The 18,033-nt window shown below is 46.7% G+C and overlaps 1 protein-coding gene across 9 annotated transcripts in view; it reads left to right on the top strand.

Moving 5' to 3' along the window:
- The window catches only part of LOC147097543 (EVI5-like protein), a 330,047-nt gene that overhangs the window by 248,114 nt on the left and 63,900 nt on the right, over positions 1–18,033 (top strand). For 7 of the 9 annotated variants that reach the window (XM_085971478.1, XM_085971482.1, XM_085971475.1 and 4 more), the window contains one exon: positions 11,655–11,750. The exons of the other annotated variants lie outside the window; for them this stretch is intronic. In XM_085971478.1, coding sequence (XP_085827604.1) covers positions 11,655–11,750 — 96 coding nt within the window. The remainder of the gene's footprint in view (positions 1–11,654; positions 11,751–18,033) is intronic. 9 annotated transcript variants of the gene reach the window in all.

The following is an 18,033-nucleotide window of genomic DNA, read 5'->3' as shown; positions in this document are numbered from 1 at the left end:
GAGTACTGTGTACAATTTTGGTCTCCTTACCTAAGGAAGGATATACTTGCCATAGAGGGAGTGCAACGAAGGTTCACGAGATTGATTCCTGGGATGGCGGGACTGTCGTATGAGAAGAGATTGAGTAAACTAGGCCTGTATTCTCTTGAATTCAGAAGAATGAGAGGGGATCCCATTGAAGCATACAGAATTATTGCAGGGCTTGATAGGGTGGATGCTGGGAGAATGTTTCCCTTGGCTGGGGAGTCTAGAACCAGGGGCCACTGCCTCAGGATAAAGGGTAGGCCATTCAGGCCATTCAAGAAATTTCTTCACACAGAGGGTGGTGAATCTTTGGAATTCTCTGCCCCAGAGGGCTGTGGAGGCTCAGTCGTTGAGTATATTCAAAACAGAAGTCGATAGATTTCTGACTAGTAAATGCATCAAGGGATATGGCGATAGGGCCGGTGAATGAAGTTGAGGCAGAAGATCAGCCATGATCTCATTGAATGGTGGAGCAGGCTGGAAGGGCCAAATGGCCGACTCCTCCTATTTCTTATGTTCTTAGGAGGGATAGTTTACCACTGTCAGAGTTACAAAGGATGTAATTTGTGACTTTGATAAGAGCCACTTCAGTTCTCTATCTCTCTTTCTCTCTCCATTGAATGTAAAGCGCTTTGCGACGTCTGATAGTCATGAAAGGCACTATATAAATGCATGTCTTTCTCTCCCCATTTTTCTCTGCTCCCTCAGGAATAGAGAAGTGACACCCTGCCCAATAACTCACTCTTATTACTACTGACAAAAAAATCAGCACGGCAAAATCTTTACACAAAGCAAATTTACTCTTGGATATGCTCTATACTAACATTAGTCACTAGTGTTGATAACGGATATGAGTCATTAGTGCTGGTGCACAGCAAGAAATGTGTGAAAATGCTATTTCCCACCTATTCAAGATGGGATTCCAAATATACTTCAACCTGCGGCCATGCTCTCAGCTAAGGATGAAATCAGCTCTCGCTATAGGTTCAGCTCTATTAGAACACTTTTTAGTGTAACGTGTTATATCTCTGGCTCCTTTTTAAAATTTCAGAGTCTAAAGGAGGCTGGTTTCTTTTGATGACTGGTAAATAGATGTGCGTTATTATAAAGATATGGAGAGTCACCATTTGAACTTTATTTTGAGTGGTGTGACTCGAGCTGTTAAACTGATTGGTTTTCATTTTCAGTTGCAGCTTGAGTCTACATTCTGTACTGCAGTGATAGCTTGTGACAATAAGTGAAACTTGGAGACCTCTTCTTGGAAAACAATCTGACAGTTTCGAAATATCATGAATTGGAAAACCAGATCACTACCTGTCACACACTCTCTTTCTTGGTACAACTCTGATTTTCCACCCTCCGTGTTGCAATTTTTAAACACTTCCCCAAAACTGTCTGGTGCCAAATCCTCAGCTAGCCGACTCCTGCCCAGTGTGCAGGGCGATGATGGAGTTCCAGGCTACAGCTGTGGAGCTGCTAAATGACCCACTGCCAACATTACTAGGCTTCTGACATCAAAAACCGAGAAAGACCGCATTGAGTAAGTCCTGATAAACTATGAGCCTAGCCCAGGGCCCTGACCATTGTCCTGATGATGAACTATGAGCTGAGCCCAGGGCCCTGATCATTGACCTGATGATAAACTATGAGCTGAGCCCAGGGCCCTGATCATTGTCCTGATAAACTATGAGCTGAGCCCAGGGCCCTGATCATTGTCCTGAGGATCAACTGTGAGCTGAGCCCAGGGCCCTGATCATTGTCCTGATGATGAACTATGAGCTGAGCCCAGGGCCCTGACCATTGTCCTGATGATGAACTATGAGCTGAGCCCAGGGCCCTGATCATTGTCCTGATGATGAACTACGAGTTGAGCCCAGGGCCCTGATCATTGTCCTGATAAACTATGAGCTGAGCCCAGGGCCCTGATCATTGTCCTGATGATGAACTATGAGCTGAGCCCAGGGCCCTGATCATTGTCCTGATGATGAACTATGAGCTGAGCCCAGGGCCCTGACCATTGTCCTGATGATGAACTATGAGCTGAGCCCAGGGCCCTGATCATTGTCCTGATGATGAACTACGAGTTGAGCCCAGGGCCCTGATCATTGTCCTGATAAACTATGAGCTGAGCCCAGGGCCCTGATCATTGTCCTGATGATGAACTATGAGCTGAGCCCAGGGCCCTGACCATTGACCTGATGATGAACTATGAGCTGAGCCCAGGGCCCTGACCATTGTCCTGATGATGAACTATGAGCTGAGCCCAGGGCCCTGATCATTGTCCTGATGATGAACTATGAGCTGAGCCCAGGGCCCTGATCATTGTCCTGATGATGAACTACGAGTTGAGCCCAGGGCCCTGATAAACTATGAGCTGAGCCCAGGGCCCTGATCATTGTCCTGATGATGAACTATGAGCTGAGCCCAGGGCCCTGACCATTGACCTGATGATGAACTATGAGCTGAGCCCAGGGCCCTGACCATTGTCCTGATGATGAACTATGAGCTGAGCCCAGGGCCCTGATCATTGTCCTGGTGATGAACTATGACCTGAGCCCAGGGTCCTGGCCATTGTCCTGGTGATGAACTATGACCTGAGCCCAGGGTCCTGGCCATTGTCCTGGTGATGAACTATGACCTGAGCCCAGGGTCCTGGCCATTGTCCTGGTGATGAACTATGACCTGAGCCCAGGGTCCTGGCCATTGTCCTGGTGATGAACTATGACCTGAGCCCAGGGTCCTGGCCATTGTCCTGGTGATGAACTATGACCTGAGCCCAGGGTCCTGGCCATTGTCCTGGTGATGAACTATGACCTGAGCCCAGGGTCCTGGCCATTGTCCTGGTGATGAACTATGACCTGAGCCCAGGGTCCTGGCCATTGTCCTGGTGATGAACTATGACCTGAGCCCAGGGTCCTGGCCATTGTCCTGGTGATGAACTATGACCTGAGCCCAGGGTCCTGGCCATTGTCCTGGTGATGAACTATGACCTGAGCCCAGGGTCCTGGCCATTGTCCTGGTGATGAACTATGACCTGAGCCCAGGGTCCTGGCCATTGTCCTGGTGATGAACTATGACCTGAGCCCAGGGTCCTGGCCATTGTCCTGGTGATGAACTATGACCTGAGCCCAGGGTCCTGGCCATTGTCCTGGTGATGAACTATGACCTGAGCCCAGGGCCCTGACCATTGTCCTGGTGATGAACTATGACCTGAGCCCAGGGTCCTGGCCATTGTCCTGGTGATGAACTATGACCTGAGCCCAGGGTCCTGGCCAGTCACAGCAGCTTTCCCATGGCCTGCGATAGGAAACAGCCGTCTTTTCCAGAAGTAGATGATTAGTGAACGTTTACCACACTTGGAGTACTGTGCACAGTTCTGGTCTCCATATTATAAAAGGGATATAGAGGCACTGGAGAGGGTGCAAAAAAGATTCACAAGGATGATACCCAAACTGAGAGGTTATAACTTTCAGGAAAGGATGAACAGGCTGGGGCACTTTTCTCGAGAAAAGAGAAGGCTGAAGGGTGACCTGATAAAGATCTTTAAAATTATGAAGGGCTTTGCTAGGTTAAACATAGAGAAAATGTTTCCACTTGTGGGGGAGACCAAAACTAGGGGTGATAAATATAAGATGGTCACCAATAAATCCAATAGGGAATTCAGGAGGAACTTCTTTACCCAGAGAGAGTGGTTAGAATGAGGAACTCACTATCACAGGGAGGGGTTGAGATGAATAGCAGAGATGCATTTAAGGGGAAGCTAGATAAACACATGAGGGAGAAAGGAATAGAAGGTTATGCTGATGGGGTTAGAGGAAGTAGGGTGGGAGGAGGATCGTGTGGAGCAGAAACACCAGCATAGACCAGTTGGGCCGAATGGCCTGTTTCTATGCTGTAAGTTCTATGTAATGAGACTTTTAGGGCAGGATTTTCATTGGGCCATGGAGTCGGGATTGGAGGCGTGGGGGGGTGTTAAAATCCCGAAATCAGGGATCCCGACCCCATCCCGCACCCAAACCCGCCTCCATGCCGGTTTCAAAGGAGGCAGGTACCCGACCCGCCTACCCGAGGCGGGAAGGGATTAGTGCCAATTAACTGCCTGTTAACAGGCAGTTTTTAGCCTAATCCCTATTTTTAAGGTTGAAATGTGAGATTCCCGACGGCTCCAAACCACGCCAAGTTAGAGGAGGCGGGCCATCGGGTTGAAGGACTTGGAGGGGTCAAGATATCGGTGTTCAGGTGAGTGATATGTGCATGAGTGCAAAGATAAGTGTGTTTGTTGTGTCTAAAGTGATTAAATAAGTTTTACATACCTTTTCAGCCTTCCTTCCTTTAGGTCTCAGGAGTCCCTCATCTCACCGGCACAGAAAGCAGAATTGCTGCGAACTGTCAAAAGTGACAGCCTGCAGCTTTCTGTGCAGGAGAGATTTCTAACTGAGTCTGTGGAGAAGGACTCGGGTTAGAAGTAATTGACAGATGAAATTTCAGTCTGTTGCCGGGTGGCCCTTAATTGGCCTGCTGAGCCCACTGGGTGGGCTCAACAAGGTCAGTCAAGTTAAAATTGCGTGGATTGGCCGCATCTCGATGGAGGCGGGACAACAACCCCGAAAGCTGTAGTCCCGCCTCCTATCCGACTCCTGAGTTAAAATCCTGCCCTTAAACTTTGCCAGCTGTTAACCTTTGAAACTATGTTTGTTTTCTACTTTTGAATCTGCCATTAGGCTTATTGGGACACATGGTGGAGTTTAGTTCCAGTGCATTAACCTGATGGATACCAATCGTAATGCAAGTTTCTAAGGAAAGCTCCACACAGCTGATTTTTTGAAGATAATGAGAGTACATTTGCACTCTGTTGGTGTGGCACAGTTTGTGGCTGGCTGTCAAATAAGCAGGCACGCTGAGCAATCGCCTTGCTCCATGATCGTTGCTTTTAGCTGTGGACTGGTGGCGCTAAATTTCTAACCGTACAGCACGCTCCAAATTATAGCCGTTAGATATTGTCCCTGTGCTGCCTTTATAGAATCATAGAAAGTTACAGCATGGAAGGAGGCCATTCGGCCCATCGTGTCCCCGCCGGCCAACAACGAGCTATCCAGCCTAATCCCACTTCCCAGCTCTTGGTCCGTAGCCCTGCAGGTTACAGCATCCCAAGGGCACATCCAAGTACTTTTTAAATGTGGTTAGGGTTCCTGCCTCTACCACCCTTTCAGGCAGTGAGTTCCAGACCCCCACCACCCTCTGGGTGAAGGAATTTCCCCTCAAATCCCCTCTAAACCTTCCACCAGTTACTTTAAATCTGTGCCCCCTGGTTTTTGACCCCTCTGCTAAGGGAAATGGGGCTTAACCTTTCCCCTCCGCGTTCAGCATCCAGCAACTGGATATCGATCTGTGAGGCTCCTTATGGAGCACTCACTGATATTTTAACTGATGATCACCTGGTGAGAAGGGAACACCAAACCGGTAGGTCCCCATAGGCTGCTGAATAGAATGGCAGATAAGAAAATCTCCTCCAAAGATTTATGGCTGGGACATATTTTATTAAGTATAAATTGCAGTCATGGCAAATTTTCAATCTACAACACACAAAAGAAATGGGCTAACAATTAGAGAAGAGGTGTAGCTGCTGTTATAAGCAGGGCTAGGGCGGAAGGAATGAGGTTGGAAGGAGCCCTGAATCCTGCTGTGAATTCCACATTCACACAGTGGGGGAAATGCTCCTTGTGCTCACCTCTCGTGCAGCTGGCGGGGGCAAGGGGCTGTAAGGCAGGTTCAGTCAGCACTTGGCAGCTCACCAGCCTGTCCTGCACTGGACTGGCTGGTGCCTTACTCTGAGGGTGAGGGGCAAATGGGTTTAAAGGACTCTAGGCTGAGGCTGTTCTCTTCACGTCACTCTGTATAGCCCACCTTCATACTGGGACCTGAGGAAAATGCCTTCCCTCGTGGCACAGCTCAAAAGCTTCCCGACTATTAACGAGCCTGTAGATGTGACGGAGATAGTGTAGTGTGAACTGTTATGCTGTGATAGCAATAAACGTGCCCATTTCAGTATTGTACCAGATAGTAAACATGGCTTGTACACTTGCCCAGCATTCAGGCTCCAGGCTTAATTCTTATTAAAAGAACCATTTTTGGATGGTACTGGATTGAAGAAATGCAGAAGCAAAAACTGTGATTAATCTCCCAGCCTGGCCTCTTAATCTATTTCATTTCCTGTGCCTCTTTAGTCTTGACAAAGGGTTTTGACCCGAAACGTTGACTCTAATTTCTCTCCACGGATGTTGCCTGGCCTGCTGAGTTTATCCAGCATTTTCTGTTGTTATTTCGGATTTCCAGCATCTGCAGTATTTTGCTATCGTACTGTGATTAATTTGTTTAGTTATGGAAGCATGGCAGTGTTTGTAAATCTTGAGCCTCTATCCTCTTTCTTGGCCTGGTCTGCTCAAATAATTGACCCTGCCTGCCCTCTGTGACCGTACTAAATTGTACGGTAAGTAGCTGACAAGCCACGGGCGTTTGTGCAGCGGTTACGTGCTGGCTTTGTAAATGCAGGGCCCAGCTGAAGGAGGCTTCAAGGCGAAACTGATGCGAGGCAGCAGCCCTCACCTTGAGGGTTAGACTCAAAACAAAGAACTCACTAACACTTGAAGCCTTAAGACAGGAGCAGCATGAAATAGCCATTGACACAGGCTTGCTGCTGCTGGGGAAATATTGACATTTATGACTGAGCATCAGATTTGACGCCGCTTCAGTTCTGCTCTACAGGTGTTGGAGCCTATGATCTAGGTTCTGATTGTGTTCACTTTCTGTGAGCACTGGGGTACAGAATGGTTTCTGCCTCGTACTCTTAATCTATTACATGTTCACATTTATCGGAAAGGACAGGTTTACTCAGACTGGATCTTGGAGTAAAAGTGCTCACGTCCTCCTCCCCCCCCCCACCACCCCCCCCCCCCCCCTCACTGTAGATCTAAACCAAGATATCTGTAATCAGCTAGAATGAATGATTGTTTCTGAATCCTTTGCCAGGTCAAAAGTCAATGCCGAGATGAGGTTTAAATTAAAGGCATCTCAGGACACAAGGTTCTGGGTGGGAGATCTGCATTTACAAAGCCAGACACCCAAAGTAAATGCACTCAAGGGCTTGAACCCAAAACAGTGCCGTGAAACCAGACCTTATAGGAAGAGGGCAGTTATTCTCTCTCCATTGGTCACTGGTCAATTGCTCAGCAGAACTGGAGCTGTTTAGATTGGTCCTGGCTCACACATCCAGCTAAATGCTTCTGCTCAGAGCTGTTCTCCACATTCTGATGTTCCTATCACAGTCATTCTGAGAGATATCTGTATGGAAATAACATCATCCAGTGACGCATACCATGGTCTCTGGTGTAACGTTTAATCAGCACTTGAGTGATGTCACCCCCAGTTCCCTGTCTCTCTCTCTCTCTTCCCCCCCCACCCCCGTCTCCCCCCACAGCAGCTGCAGCACTGCTGCCAGTGCGCCGCAGGTTTCAGGAGCTCTCGTGCTCCTCCCTTTTTACAGTGGGACTTGAGAATCCCATTGGCTGTCTTCAGGCATTATATTTTCATCATGCAGCAAAGTTCCATACTCATGTTATAATAGTGTGTGGCACACAGCCATTCCATCGTGCTCTGAGCATGCAAGACTGTAGTTAAAGGCACTCGCACTGTTGGGCTAAGTATAATTGGGGCATTGGGACGAGAGAATAAAGCTGCTTGACGAAGAGGGAGATAGGCCCTGAAATGTTGGAGCAAGTTGTGCATAATGTATAACCGGTTTTAAAAAGGTTAAAGACTTAGTTTGAAGGTAGCGAATCTCCTTTAGATGTTTGTATATGGAAGTTTTTTCTGGAGTTCCAGCAAATGTTGGAATCCTTATAAGAACAGAAGACTCCAAATCAGGGATCTATAAGGAGGCTTTTCCCCAAATTTGATGTTCAGTCTCCAGTAAAAGCCTTTGAGTTCCCGGTTTAATCTGTGACCTCATAGTGGAACAGTTACTGCTTTAAAAAGTAGCCAAAGTTATTTTGACAGCAAAGGTTAGTGCGTAGTTTCACGGTTTTTTATTTAAAGAATTTTTTTTTTAAATGAAGTGGAAAGCTGCTGATATGTTGTTTAAAATCTGTTTGTGTGGTGATTTGCTTTAGATGCAGTATAGAAGGAGGCCATTCAGCCCATCCGGCCAATTACCGCCCCATCAGTCTACACTCAATCATCAGCAAAGTGATGGAATGTGTCATCGACAGTGCTATCAAGCGGCACCTGCTCACCGATGCTCAGTTTGGGTTCCGCAGTGAGGCGGAAAAATGCCAGTTTCCCTGAACCCCCCCACCTCGGACCCTAAAGATGCTACAACTGCAGTGCTTTAGTGGCAAGCAAAATATTCGGGGGAGGGGAGAAGGGGCAAATCTCTAGCAGACCCAATGCCTGGTTAGTTGTTGGTAGAAGTGTAGCTGTGCTCTTGCACTCGAGCTACCAGAATAGCAACACATTTAACAGTGATATGTGTCAGATAAGAATGTGTTGCGTATGGGTGGAAAAACTGACTCTACTTCTAAAAAGCACCAAACATGATGATAATCTTGATTGTGGGTCTATAAATTTAATGTATTTTGTTTTAAAAATATAGTATGATTCCTTTAACATTTTTCTGTCTATTTTGGCACGAGTGGGATTTTCACATTCTCAGTAACTGGACTGGGCCACACAGGATGCACAGCCGGTTGTGTGAATCGGTAATGCTGCTGATGGCTCAGTACTATTCAGCTGTGATTGGGTGGTGGAAGGAAGACACAAGGAATGCATTTGATAAACCTGTTTTATTTTCACGATTGTGACCCGCACTTGTCCTTCCAGTCAGCTCGATCCGCTTGTGGACTTGCTTCAGTTTTCCACAGCATTTATTTCTTTTTTACTTGTATGTGCCCCCCCCCCCCCGCCGCGCTGGTCTGGTTTTATGTTTGAGAGTTGCATGACAGATTTAGTTGCTGCTCACGTACCATTCCCATGAGCACTCAGGACTGTAGCGAATGTATTTGTTCCAAATCTTTATCCAGGGTAAAGTCTTCCATTTTAAAACTTTTTTTAATTCATTCACGGGATGTGGGCGTCGCTGACAAGGCCAGCATTTATTGCCCATCCCTAATTGCGCTCGAGAAGGTGGTGGTGATCCACCTTCTTGAACCGCTGCAGTCCGTGTGGTGAAGGTACTCTCACAGTGCTGTTAGGGAGGGAGTTACAGGATTTTGACCCAGCGACGATGAAGGAACAGTGATATATTTCCAAGTCAGGATGATGTGTGACTTGGAGGTGGTGGTGGTCCCATGTGCCTGCTGCCCTTGCAGGTGGTAAAGGTCACGGGTTTGGGAGGTGCTGCCGCAGAAGCCATGGCAAGTTGCTGCAGTGCATCTTGTAGATGGTCCACGGTACACCGGTGATGGAGGGAGTGAATGTTTAAGGTGGTTGATTGGCACCCCATCCATCAGGTTGCTTTGACCTGGATGGTGTCAAACGTCTTGTGGTGTTGGAGCTGCATTCATCCTGGCAAGTGGAAAATATTCCATCACACACCTGACTTTGTGCCTTGTAGATGGTGGAAAGGCTTTGGTGAATCAGGAGGTGAGACACTTGCCGCAGAATACCCAGCCTCCAGTGCAGTTTCCCTCAGTACTGCACTGGAGTGTCAGCCTGGATTATGTGCTCAAGTCTCTGGAATTGGACTTTAACCCATGACCTTCTGACTCAGGCAACACTGAGCCACGACAGTTTAACGTCAGAAGTGGGAAATTTGCTACAATCCAATAAAAGAGTCAGTATGCACTTAAGAATGTAAAAACTGAACAGGGAAAGTCAGCATGGTTTTGTGAAAGATGGGACATGTTAGTCTAATCAAATAGTTCTTTGGTAGTTACTGAAATGATGGATGGAGAAGGATGAACGGATGCCATATGCATTGGTTTTCAGAATAATGTCCTACACAGAGATTACAGTTAAAGTTGAGACTCATGGAACCTAATCCAAAAGGGTCTAACATTTAATGGGGTATTTTAACAGCGATATTACTGCGGAAAAGCCCAAGTTTTCATTCGCTGCACTGATTACACTGATTGCCGGCTGTGGGCGGTGTGGGTGCACAGTGCAGCCAGCTGTGGGCGGTGTGGGTGCACAGTGCAGCCAGCTGTGGGCGGTGTGGGTGCACAGTGCAGCCAGCTGTGGGCGGTGTGGGTGCACAGTGCAGCCAGTTGTGGGCGGTGTGGGTGCACAGTGCAGCCAGTGTCGGAGCAGTGAATGACTGACGGGATGACTTCAGGATTTAGCGCATGTGCATCCTAACGTGGAAATCCTGAAGTTGCAGTCAGTTTCAAAGGGGGAATAACAGCGAACGCTGTTCATTTGCTGTTATTACCCACTGCAAAATCCGAGCCATTATGTTTAATGTGTACCTTTTGTGAGACTGCCCCACTAATAGTTCATGGCACCGGCAAGTTTTACATATGGCACTTGGCAATCAGCCTCAAAGAGGGGCTCCCTCACTCACTTGCACTTGGTGTCCATGCAACTTTAGAACCATGCTGACATATCTTTAAAAAATGGGTGGATTATCAAAGAAGATGCAGGAGACAGTGGATACTGTTGTAGTGTGGGATGAAGTTGTTAACCATTTTGTTGCATTTCATTTAATATTGAAAGGTTTTTTAAGGAAACGCTGTTCTATGATATTTGTGACTGATGGGTGCCTGGTCACTTTTACTGTCTCTTCATTGCTGGCACCTCTTCTGTTGAAAGAAATTTTAATTTAAATACTTTATATTCAGGATCCTGTATTTACAGCTTAGATATTGCCCCATATACCAACAAGGGATCATGGATTTGTCACTCCTGTGTGGAGATTTGCAGAAAGTAGCTATTGGGATTACAGTGATTGCGATTGAGTAAGGCCATTTGGCCGATCTTAGTTCATCACCATCGAGGAAGACCTTAAAGTCCCTCATTGCTGCATCCCAACGGTTCCAAGATTTTCACTCCCAGTTCCTTCTCCTGGAGTCCATTCCATGCTTTGATTTCTCTTTGAAGAAGAATTTCCGAACATCAGTCCCAAATTTGTCCTTTACTGGTTTGAGCTCGAGTCCTCTTGTCTTGCTCTGACAATTTGATTTTCTGGCTGTTTCTTTATTAGCTGGTCCATTAGGCAGAGTGTCCAGTGAGGAAGCTGTGACGCGTCAGAGTGGAGTTGGACTGTGATTGTGGAGCCGCCTACTCTTGCTCTCACCTGAAGAAGTTTTCACAGCACGAGATCCATTGGGGGGAAACATTTTTGATTAGGGTAGTAGAGCTGAGTTTCTAAGAAAAGTTCTAGCAGTGATTATTAATCTCTGAAGACGAGAGACGAGGAGTGAGTTGATGGCCCAAGCAGCAGTTTCTTGTCCAGTCTGTATTTTTCTTCCAGTTTAGGCTGTGTGTGTTTTTTAAAAAGGATCCCACAAGGGAGAAAGGTGCCCCACGTGAAAAGATCTTCGATGTTTCATCTGGTGACTGGCTTGTAGTTTAACACTGGCAATGCCCGCCTGTCTTTGTCACTGGAGTAATCTGTGATATTTCACTGCTCACACTAGAACAAGGAGGATGTTATGGCCGTACGGTTTCGGGAAGCAGATAGCATTGCTGCCATCGCTGAACTTCGCCAGCGCATTGCTGAACTGGAAATCCAGGTACAAACTTGTGTTGTGCACGTTCAAATTATCTTACCAGCCGCATCCTGTTACTTGTTGTCTTGTGGTCACTGTCGCCGGCATATCCTCCAATAGACACGCTGTACCCCTTCCTACCATCCATCACTCTGCTCCTGCTCCATGCGAGTCAGTCGCTGTGAATTTACATCAGTCTGTTATGGTTGTCCAAGTTGTTCTCCCTTGCTGTGATTTCCAATCACTATATATCTGACAGCACTTGCGACCTTTTGCCATTCTGCCCTGAGTTACAAGGGCAGTTGTGCACTAAAAGAACGGCAATGGTTTTAAAAAAGGTAATGCACACTTCGTCGGGTACTTCCATTCTCCTTCTCCCCACCTCCTGTCTAACGTTTAATAACGACGTTTAAAAGTCTCTGACTTGGTATGAGATTTGTATTTAGCTCTCCGATTTGTTGGCTGGTATCTATTATGTACAGTTGTGTATTGCAATGCATGTTTTTTAGTTGTTAATTGGGTGTCGGAGTTTGAGGACCTCCGCAGTGGATCAGAGAGGCGGGCCCCTTATTGCACCACAACAAAGGCTAAGCGATTCATGAGGCGATTGAACCTGTAAGTTTTAAAGGGACCATTCACCCCATTAAACAACTGTTATTAGTATCTATAAAATGGCCGCTATATTCAAGAGGAAGATCATGCTAGTGGTTATCTTAACATTTTGGCACTAACTTGCAACCTTTTTTTACACCATATTCAGTGAAAGAGTAAATATGGTACAGGGTCCTCACCCCGATCTGAACGTAGCATTGTTGGCAGGGAGTCACTGTGCCCATATTACTGGAGCTTCTCTCTATTGTCAGACTGAATAAAGCACAATTCAATGCCAATATTCGGACTGGTACATGAGCCCAACAGTAAGTGACTTGTAATGTGTGATGTCGTGGAAGGCTGAGAAGAAATCAATATCCCTTGCTGTAGGAACATCCAGCTTAAGCCACATGATTACTTCATCCAAGTGCCTCACTTTAGTGCCCCATCAGCAGACACTGTGTTCCATGACACTTGATCCTTTCAGAACCTGTGTTCTATGACATTTGATTTAACAACATTTATGTAGCACCTTTAACGTGAAAAAACTTCCCAGAGGAAGAGCGGAATGGACAGGAGCTGTTGTGGAGAGGTGGCCAAAGATTTAATTGGAGAGAGATTTTATGGGCCTTTTAAAGGTGGAAAGAGAAATGGTGAGGTTTAAGGAAGGGAGTTCCAGGGAGTAGGGCTGGGATGGCTGGAGACTGTTGTAATGTGTGGCAGGGCAAGGCTTTGGAGAGAGATGTAGGTGAGGACTAAGATTTTAAATGCGATGCTTTGGAGCTCAGGGAGTCAGTGAGAGAAGAGGTGGTGGGTGAGCAGGACGTAGTCCAGAAGAGATTATGGGCTGCTCAGATTTAGACAAGTTGGAATGCACGCCCATGAGTAGGGTGTTGGGAAATCAAATCTGGAGCTGGCAAAAGAATGGGTAAGGGCTTCAGTGGTGGTAGGGCGGAGGTGGGTGATGTTATGAAGGCACAAGTAAGCTTTGGGTTGAACAAGATACAGGTAGACTATCCTTTATCCGAACTTCCGAAAATCTCTAAAAACCGAAAGTTTTTTCGTTCAGCGTAAGTCGTGCGCATGACATGACCAGAGTGGCGCACGACTTACGCTGAGCAGGGCAGAGGGTCACAGAGTTCCCTCCTGGGTAGGAGATTGCAGGCCGAGCCGGGCTGTGTGAAGGAGGTACCGGGAGAGTGAACCCAACAATACAGCGGCCGGTCCGATATTCTTTTCTCCCGACCCGACCCGTGGCCCGTCTGATATTCTTTTCTGACCCCTGACCCGGACCCCCCCCCCCACCCCGACCTGAACCGCGGCCCGTCCGATTTTCCTGTCTCTTCTCCCCCCCCCCCCCGACCTGATTTGCAGGCCAGCTTAGTAGGAGTCAGCCGATATCTGGCTTTCCAGAGAAGCGGGAAGGGGAATGAGACACGGAACAGTCGCAAGAGGTAGCCTGAACTTTTAAAATTTATATTAAATACAAATTTCCCAGTCTTAGAATAATACCTTCTGAAATCCGAAAAATTCCAAAAACCGAAACTCAGCTGGTCCCCAGGCTTTCGGATAAGGGATAGTGTACCTGTACTGAAGTTTCACAGTTTGATTCAGCCTGAGCAAATGGTCAAAGAGGGAGAGGAATCAATGGCAAAGGAGTGGAGTTTTTGACGATGTCTAAGAGCTTTGGTTTTCCTGATATTGAATTGGTACAAATTCTGGCCCATCCATGGCTTAATGTCAGCAGGCAGTCTGACATTGCGCAGCTGGTCATTGGTGCAGAGCTAGAGCTGGTTGGCATCAGCATGCATAAAATTTGACCTCGTGCCTATGGATGATGTCACCAAGGAGCAACGTGTTAACGAGAAAGAGGAAGGGCCAAGGATTGATCCTTGGGGAGTTCTGGAGGCTGCTGGCAGTGGGAAGAGAAGCCATTGCTCAAGGTGCACTGGCTGCGTTAGGACAGGTAGGAGTTAGAATCACGAGAGCAGCCCAACAGAGCTGGACCTCGGAGGAGAGGCGATGAAATATCGAGAGAGAGAGTTGGAATACAAAAGTGAGGAAGTGATGCTTCAATTGTGCAGAGCCTTGGTCAGACCCCATCTGGGCACGGCGTTCAATTCTGGGCCCCGCACCTCAGGAAGGATATATTAGCCTTGGAGGGGGAGCAGCACAGATTCCTCAGAATGATACCAGGACTTAGAGTTAAATTAATAGTACAGGTTGCATAAATTTGGATTGTATTCCATTGAGTTTAAAACGTTGAAGACTGATCTAATTGAGGCCTTTCGTCAAGGGATTCAATAGGTTATATGCAGAGAAACTGTTTCCTCAGGTGGGGAAATCCAGAACAAGGGGGCACAATCTTAAAATTGGAGCTAGGTCATTTACAAGTGAACTGAGGCACCAGGAGAGGAGTGGAAATCTGAAACTCTTCCAACAAACTGCGGTTGATTCTTGGCCAATTGACAATTTCATGAGAGATTGATAGATTTTCGTTTTTAAAAAAAAGGAAAGACTTGCATTTCTAAAGCGCCTTCAATGACCTCAGGACGTCCAAAAGCGCTTTACAGCCAATGAAGTACTTTTGAAGTGTAGTCACTGTTGTAATGTAGGAAGCGCAGCAGCCAATTTGCACACAGCAAGCTCCCACAAACAGCAATATGATAATGACCAGATAATCTGTTTTTGTGCTGTTTGAGGGATAACTATTGGCCAGGATACCAGGGATAACTCCCTTGCAGTTCAGAATAGTGTCATGGGATCTTTTACATCCACCTGAGAGAGCAGACAGTGCCTCAGTTTACCGTCTCAGCCGAAAGACGGCACCTCCAACAGTGCAGCACTCCCTCAGTACTGGAGTGACAGCCTGGATTTTTGTGCTCAAGTCTCTGGAGTGGGACTTGAACTCGCAACCTTTTGATTCAGAGTGCTACCCACTGAGCCACGGCTGACACACTAAAGCAGCGCCGGAACAGGGACCTGAACCCTGGACCCTCGGAGTAAAAGTCTGATGCTCTACCGACTGAGCTAGGTAAGGGTATCAAGGGAAATGGATCAAAGGCAGGTAAATAGAGTTGAGGTGTAGGTCGGCCATGATCTAATTGAATGGTGGAACAAGCTCGAGGGGCTGAATGGCCTGCTCTGATTCCTATCTATGTATGTTCCTGTAATAGTATAGTACAGAAGGAGACCATGTGGCCCTGTGCTGGCTCGCTGAAAGAGCTATCCACTTAATCCCATTCCGTCTGCCCCCTCAGGTGGACGTAAAGGATCACATGGTACTATTCCGAAGAAGAGCAGGGGAGTTCTGGCCAATATTTATCTCTTAAACAACATCACTATCATTATCACATTGCTGTTTGTGGGAGCTTGCTGTGCGCAAATAGGCTGCTGCGTTTCCTACATTACAACAGTGACTACACTTCAAAAGTACTTCATTGGCTGTAAAGCGCTTTGGGACACCCTGAGGTTGTGAAAGGTGCTATAGAAATGCAAGTCTCTCTTCTTTATCTCGTACTTTAAAACATTTTCTTCTAAAAATATTTATTCACTTAGCTTTCAAAAGCTTTTAAGGATTCTGCTTCCACCACTGTTTTTGTAGGGCATTTCACTTATATTTTATACATTATCCTAACCTCCTTTAATTCTTTTGTGATGATCTTAACTTTATGCCCTCTAGTTACTGGCTCATTGACTAGTAGAAATATTTTTTTGATTTTCCTTGTTAAAACCCCTCACAATTTTGAACATCTTTGTCAGATCTCCTCTTAATCTCTATTCTAATGAAAAGGGGCCCAGTTTCTTTAGTCGTAACTAAAGCCTCTCATACCTGGTATATCAGTGAATCTCTTCTGCACTGCCTCCATGACCTCGATATCTTTCCTAAAGTAAGGTGTCCCAAACGAGAGACTATTCCAACTGCAGCCTAACCAATTGTGATGATGTTAGCTGAAGAGGTGCAGTGCGATTTAAAAACTGAGAAATGTCGAATCTTTGTAGCGTTGCAGAGGAAATTAGTTGGGTTCCAAAGAGAAACTGTGTAGAGCACAGCTCTAGAAACACTCTTGGGTGGAGCAGGAAGGCTTTGTGCTTCACCAAAAGTCGCCCATATTCTGGTGAGATTTCGAATTCTAAAGCCTGCTGCTTCCTTTCACTCTATAATCTTAGAATCTGTGCGATGTCTGACTCGAGTGAGAGCTGATGAGTCATATGCTGCATTCCTGTGTTCAGTAAGCAGGCTTTTTCGCTAACCACACATTGCATGCCCGGCACGAAATCAAGCCTCACTCATTCCACTGGTTTGTTATGGTACCCACTGACCAAGTATGAGATCATAGCAGAGATTCAAATGAATAAGCGGTGTAGTCATTTCTAAAATATTACAAAAGATTTGAAAATCTGTTTTGAGTGTTAGTAAATATAGAAGTTCAGTGTAAAGTTATCTTGCAAATCTTGACGGTACATGCCATTGACTTGTCCACGCGATGACGTCCTGATCTGAGCAGTAACATCGAGAGGGATGCAGGAAGGTATGAGTACTTTCCCAATATCTAATAACTGTAGTGAGCTCAAGGGCTAACATAAACCCTGGTTACTGAATCCGCTTCACTGGGTGGATCACGTACCTCCGTGTAATCACCTTGACTTGGGCAGCAGTAGAATAAAACAAGAACTTGCATTTATCCAGCGGCCTTCATGTCTCAGGACGTCCCAAAGCGCTTTACAGCCAATGAAGTAGGTTTGAAGTGTAGCCACTGTTGTAATGTAGGAAACACGGCAGCCAATTTGCACACAGCAAGATCCCACAAACAGCAATGTGATAATGAACAGGTTAAGGAGAGTTCATTCTTTACCCGACAATGACCCAGAACCAGGGCTGTTAAATTCCTGCAGCTCTTCGTGGTTTACCGCAGTGTTGTGTGTATTTTTTTAATAAACTATATATGGAAGGGGAAAAGAAGATTTTGCACTTAAATTACTGCTTCGCCTTCTCCCCTTCCCGGGAACGTTAAGAATAGCAAACCAGTCAACTTACTTTATCTTAGTTAGGAAACTGCAGATGTCAAGAATTGAACCAGTCCCAGTCCTGGGAACTGCTGGATGTTTGAGTGTGAGGGAACTTGTCAAAATCAGTGTTAACGAGGATATGTTTAATCAGAGAACTTGATAACTGTGTCCAGATCAGTGATTTAAGGTTGGGTGATAATCAGAGGTATTTAGTTTAGTCACGCACCACACGTACACACAGACTGAAAGAGGGAGGTGTATTGGTGACTTTCAAGTCACGCAAGCATTGAAGGCTGCACGAGGTAGCATTATTAGTGTAATGGTGAGTGATCAGCTGATGCTCTGATTTACGGGACGGGGGACGGCGCTCTGATTTTGACGGGGGATGGCGCTCTGATTTATGGGACGGCGCTCTGATTTCCGGGACGGGGACGGCGCTCTGATTTACGGGACGGGGGTCAGCGCTCTGATTTGATGGGACGGCGCTCTGATTTACGTGACTGGGGACGGCGCTCTGATTTACGTGACTGGGGACGGCGCTCTGATTTACGTGACTGGGGACGGCGCTCTGATTTACGTGACTGGGGACGGCGCTCTGATTTACGTGACGGGGGACGGCGCTCTGATTTACGTGACGGGGGACGGCGCTCTGATTTACGGGACGGGGACGGCGCTCTGATTTACGGGACGGGGGACAGCGCTCTGA

Source organism: Somniosus microcephalus, chromosome 31 (genome assembly GCF_052327205.1).
Source record: "Somniosus microcephalus isolate GS21.2 chromosome 31, FLI_Smic_1.0, whole genome shotgun sequence".
Lineage (NCBI taxonomy): Eukaryota > Metazoa > Chordata > Chondrichthyes > Squaliformes > Somniosidae > Somniosus > Somniosus microcephalus.
This window is presented reverse-complemented; position numbering and strand designations above follow the sequence as displayed.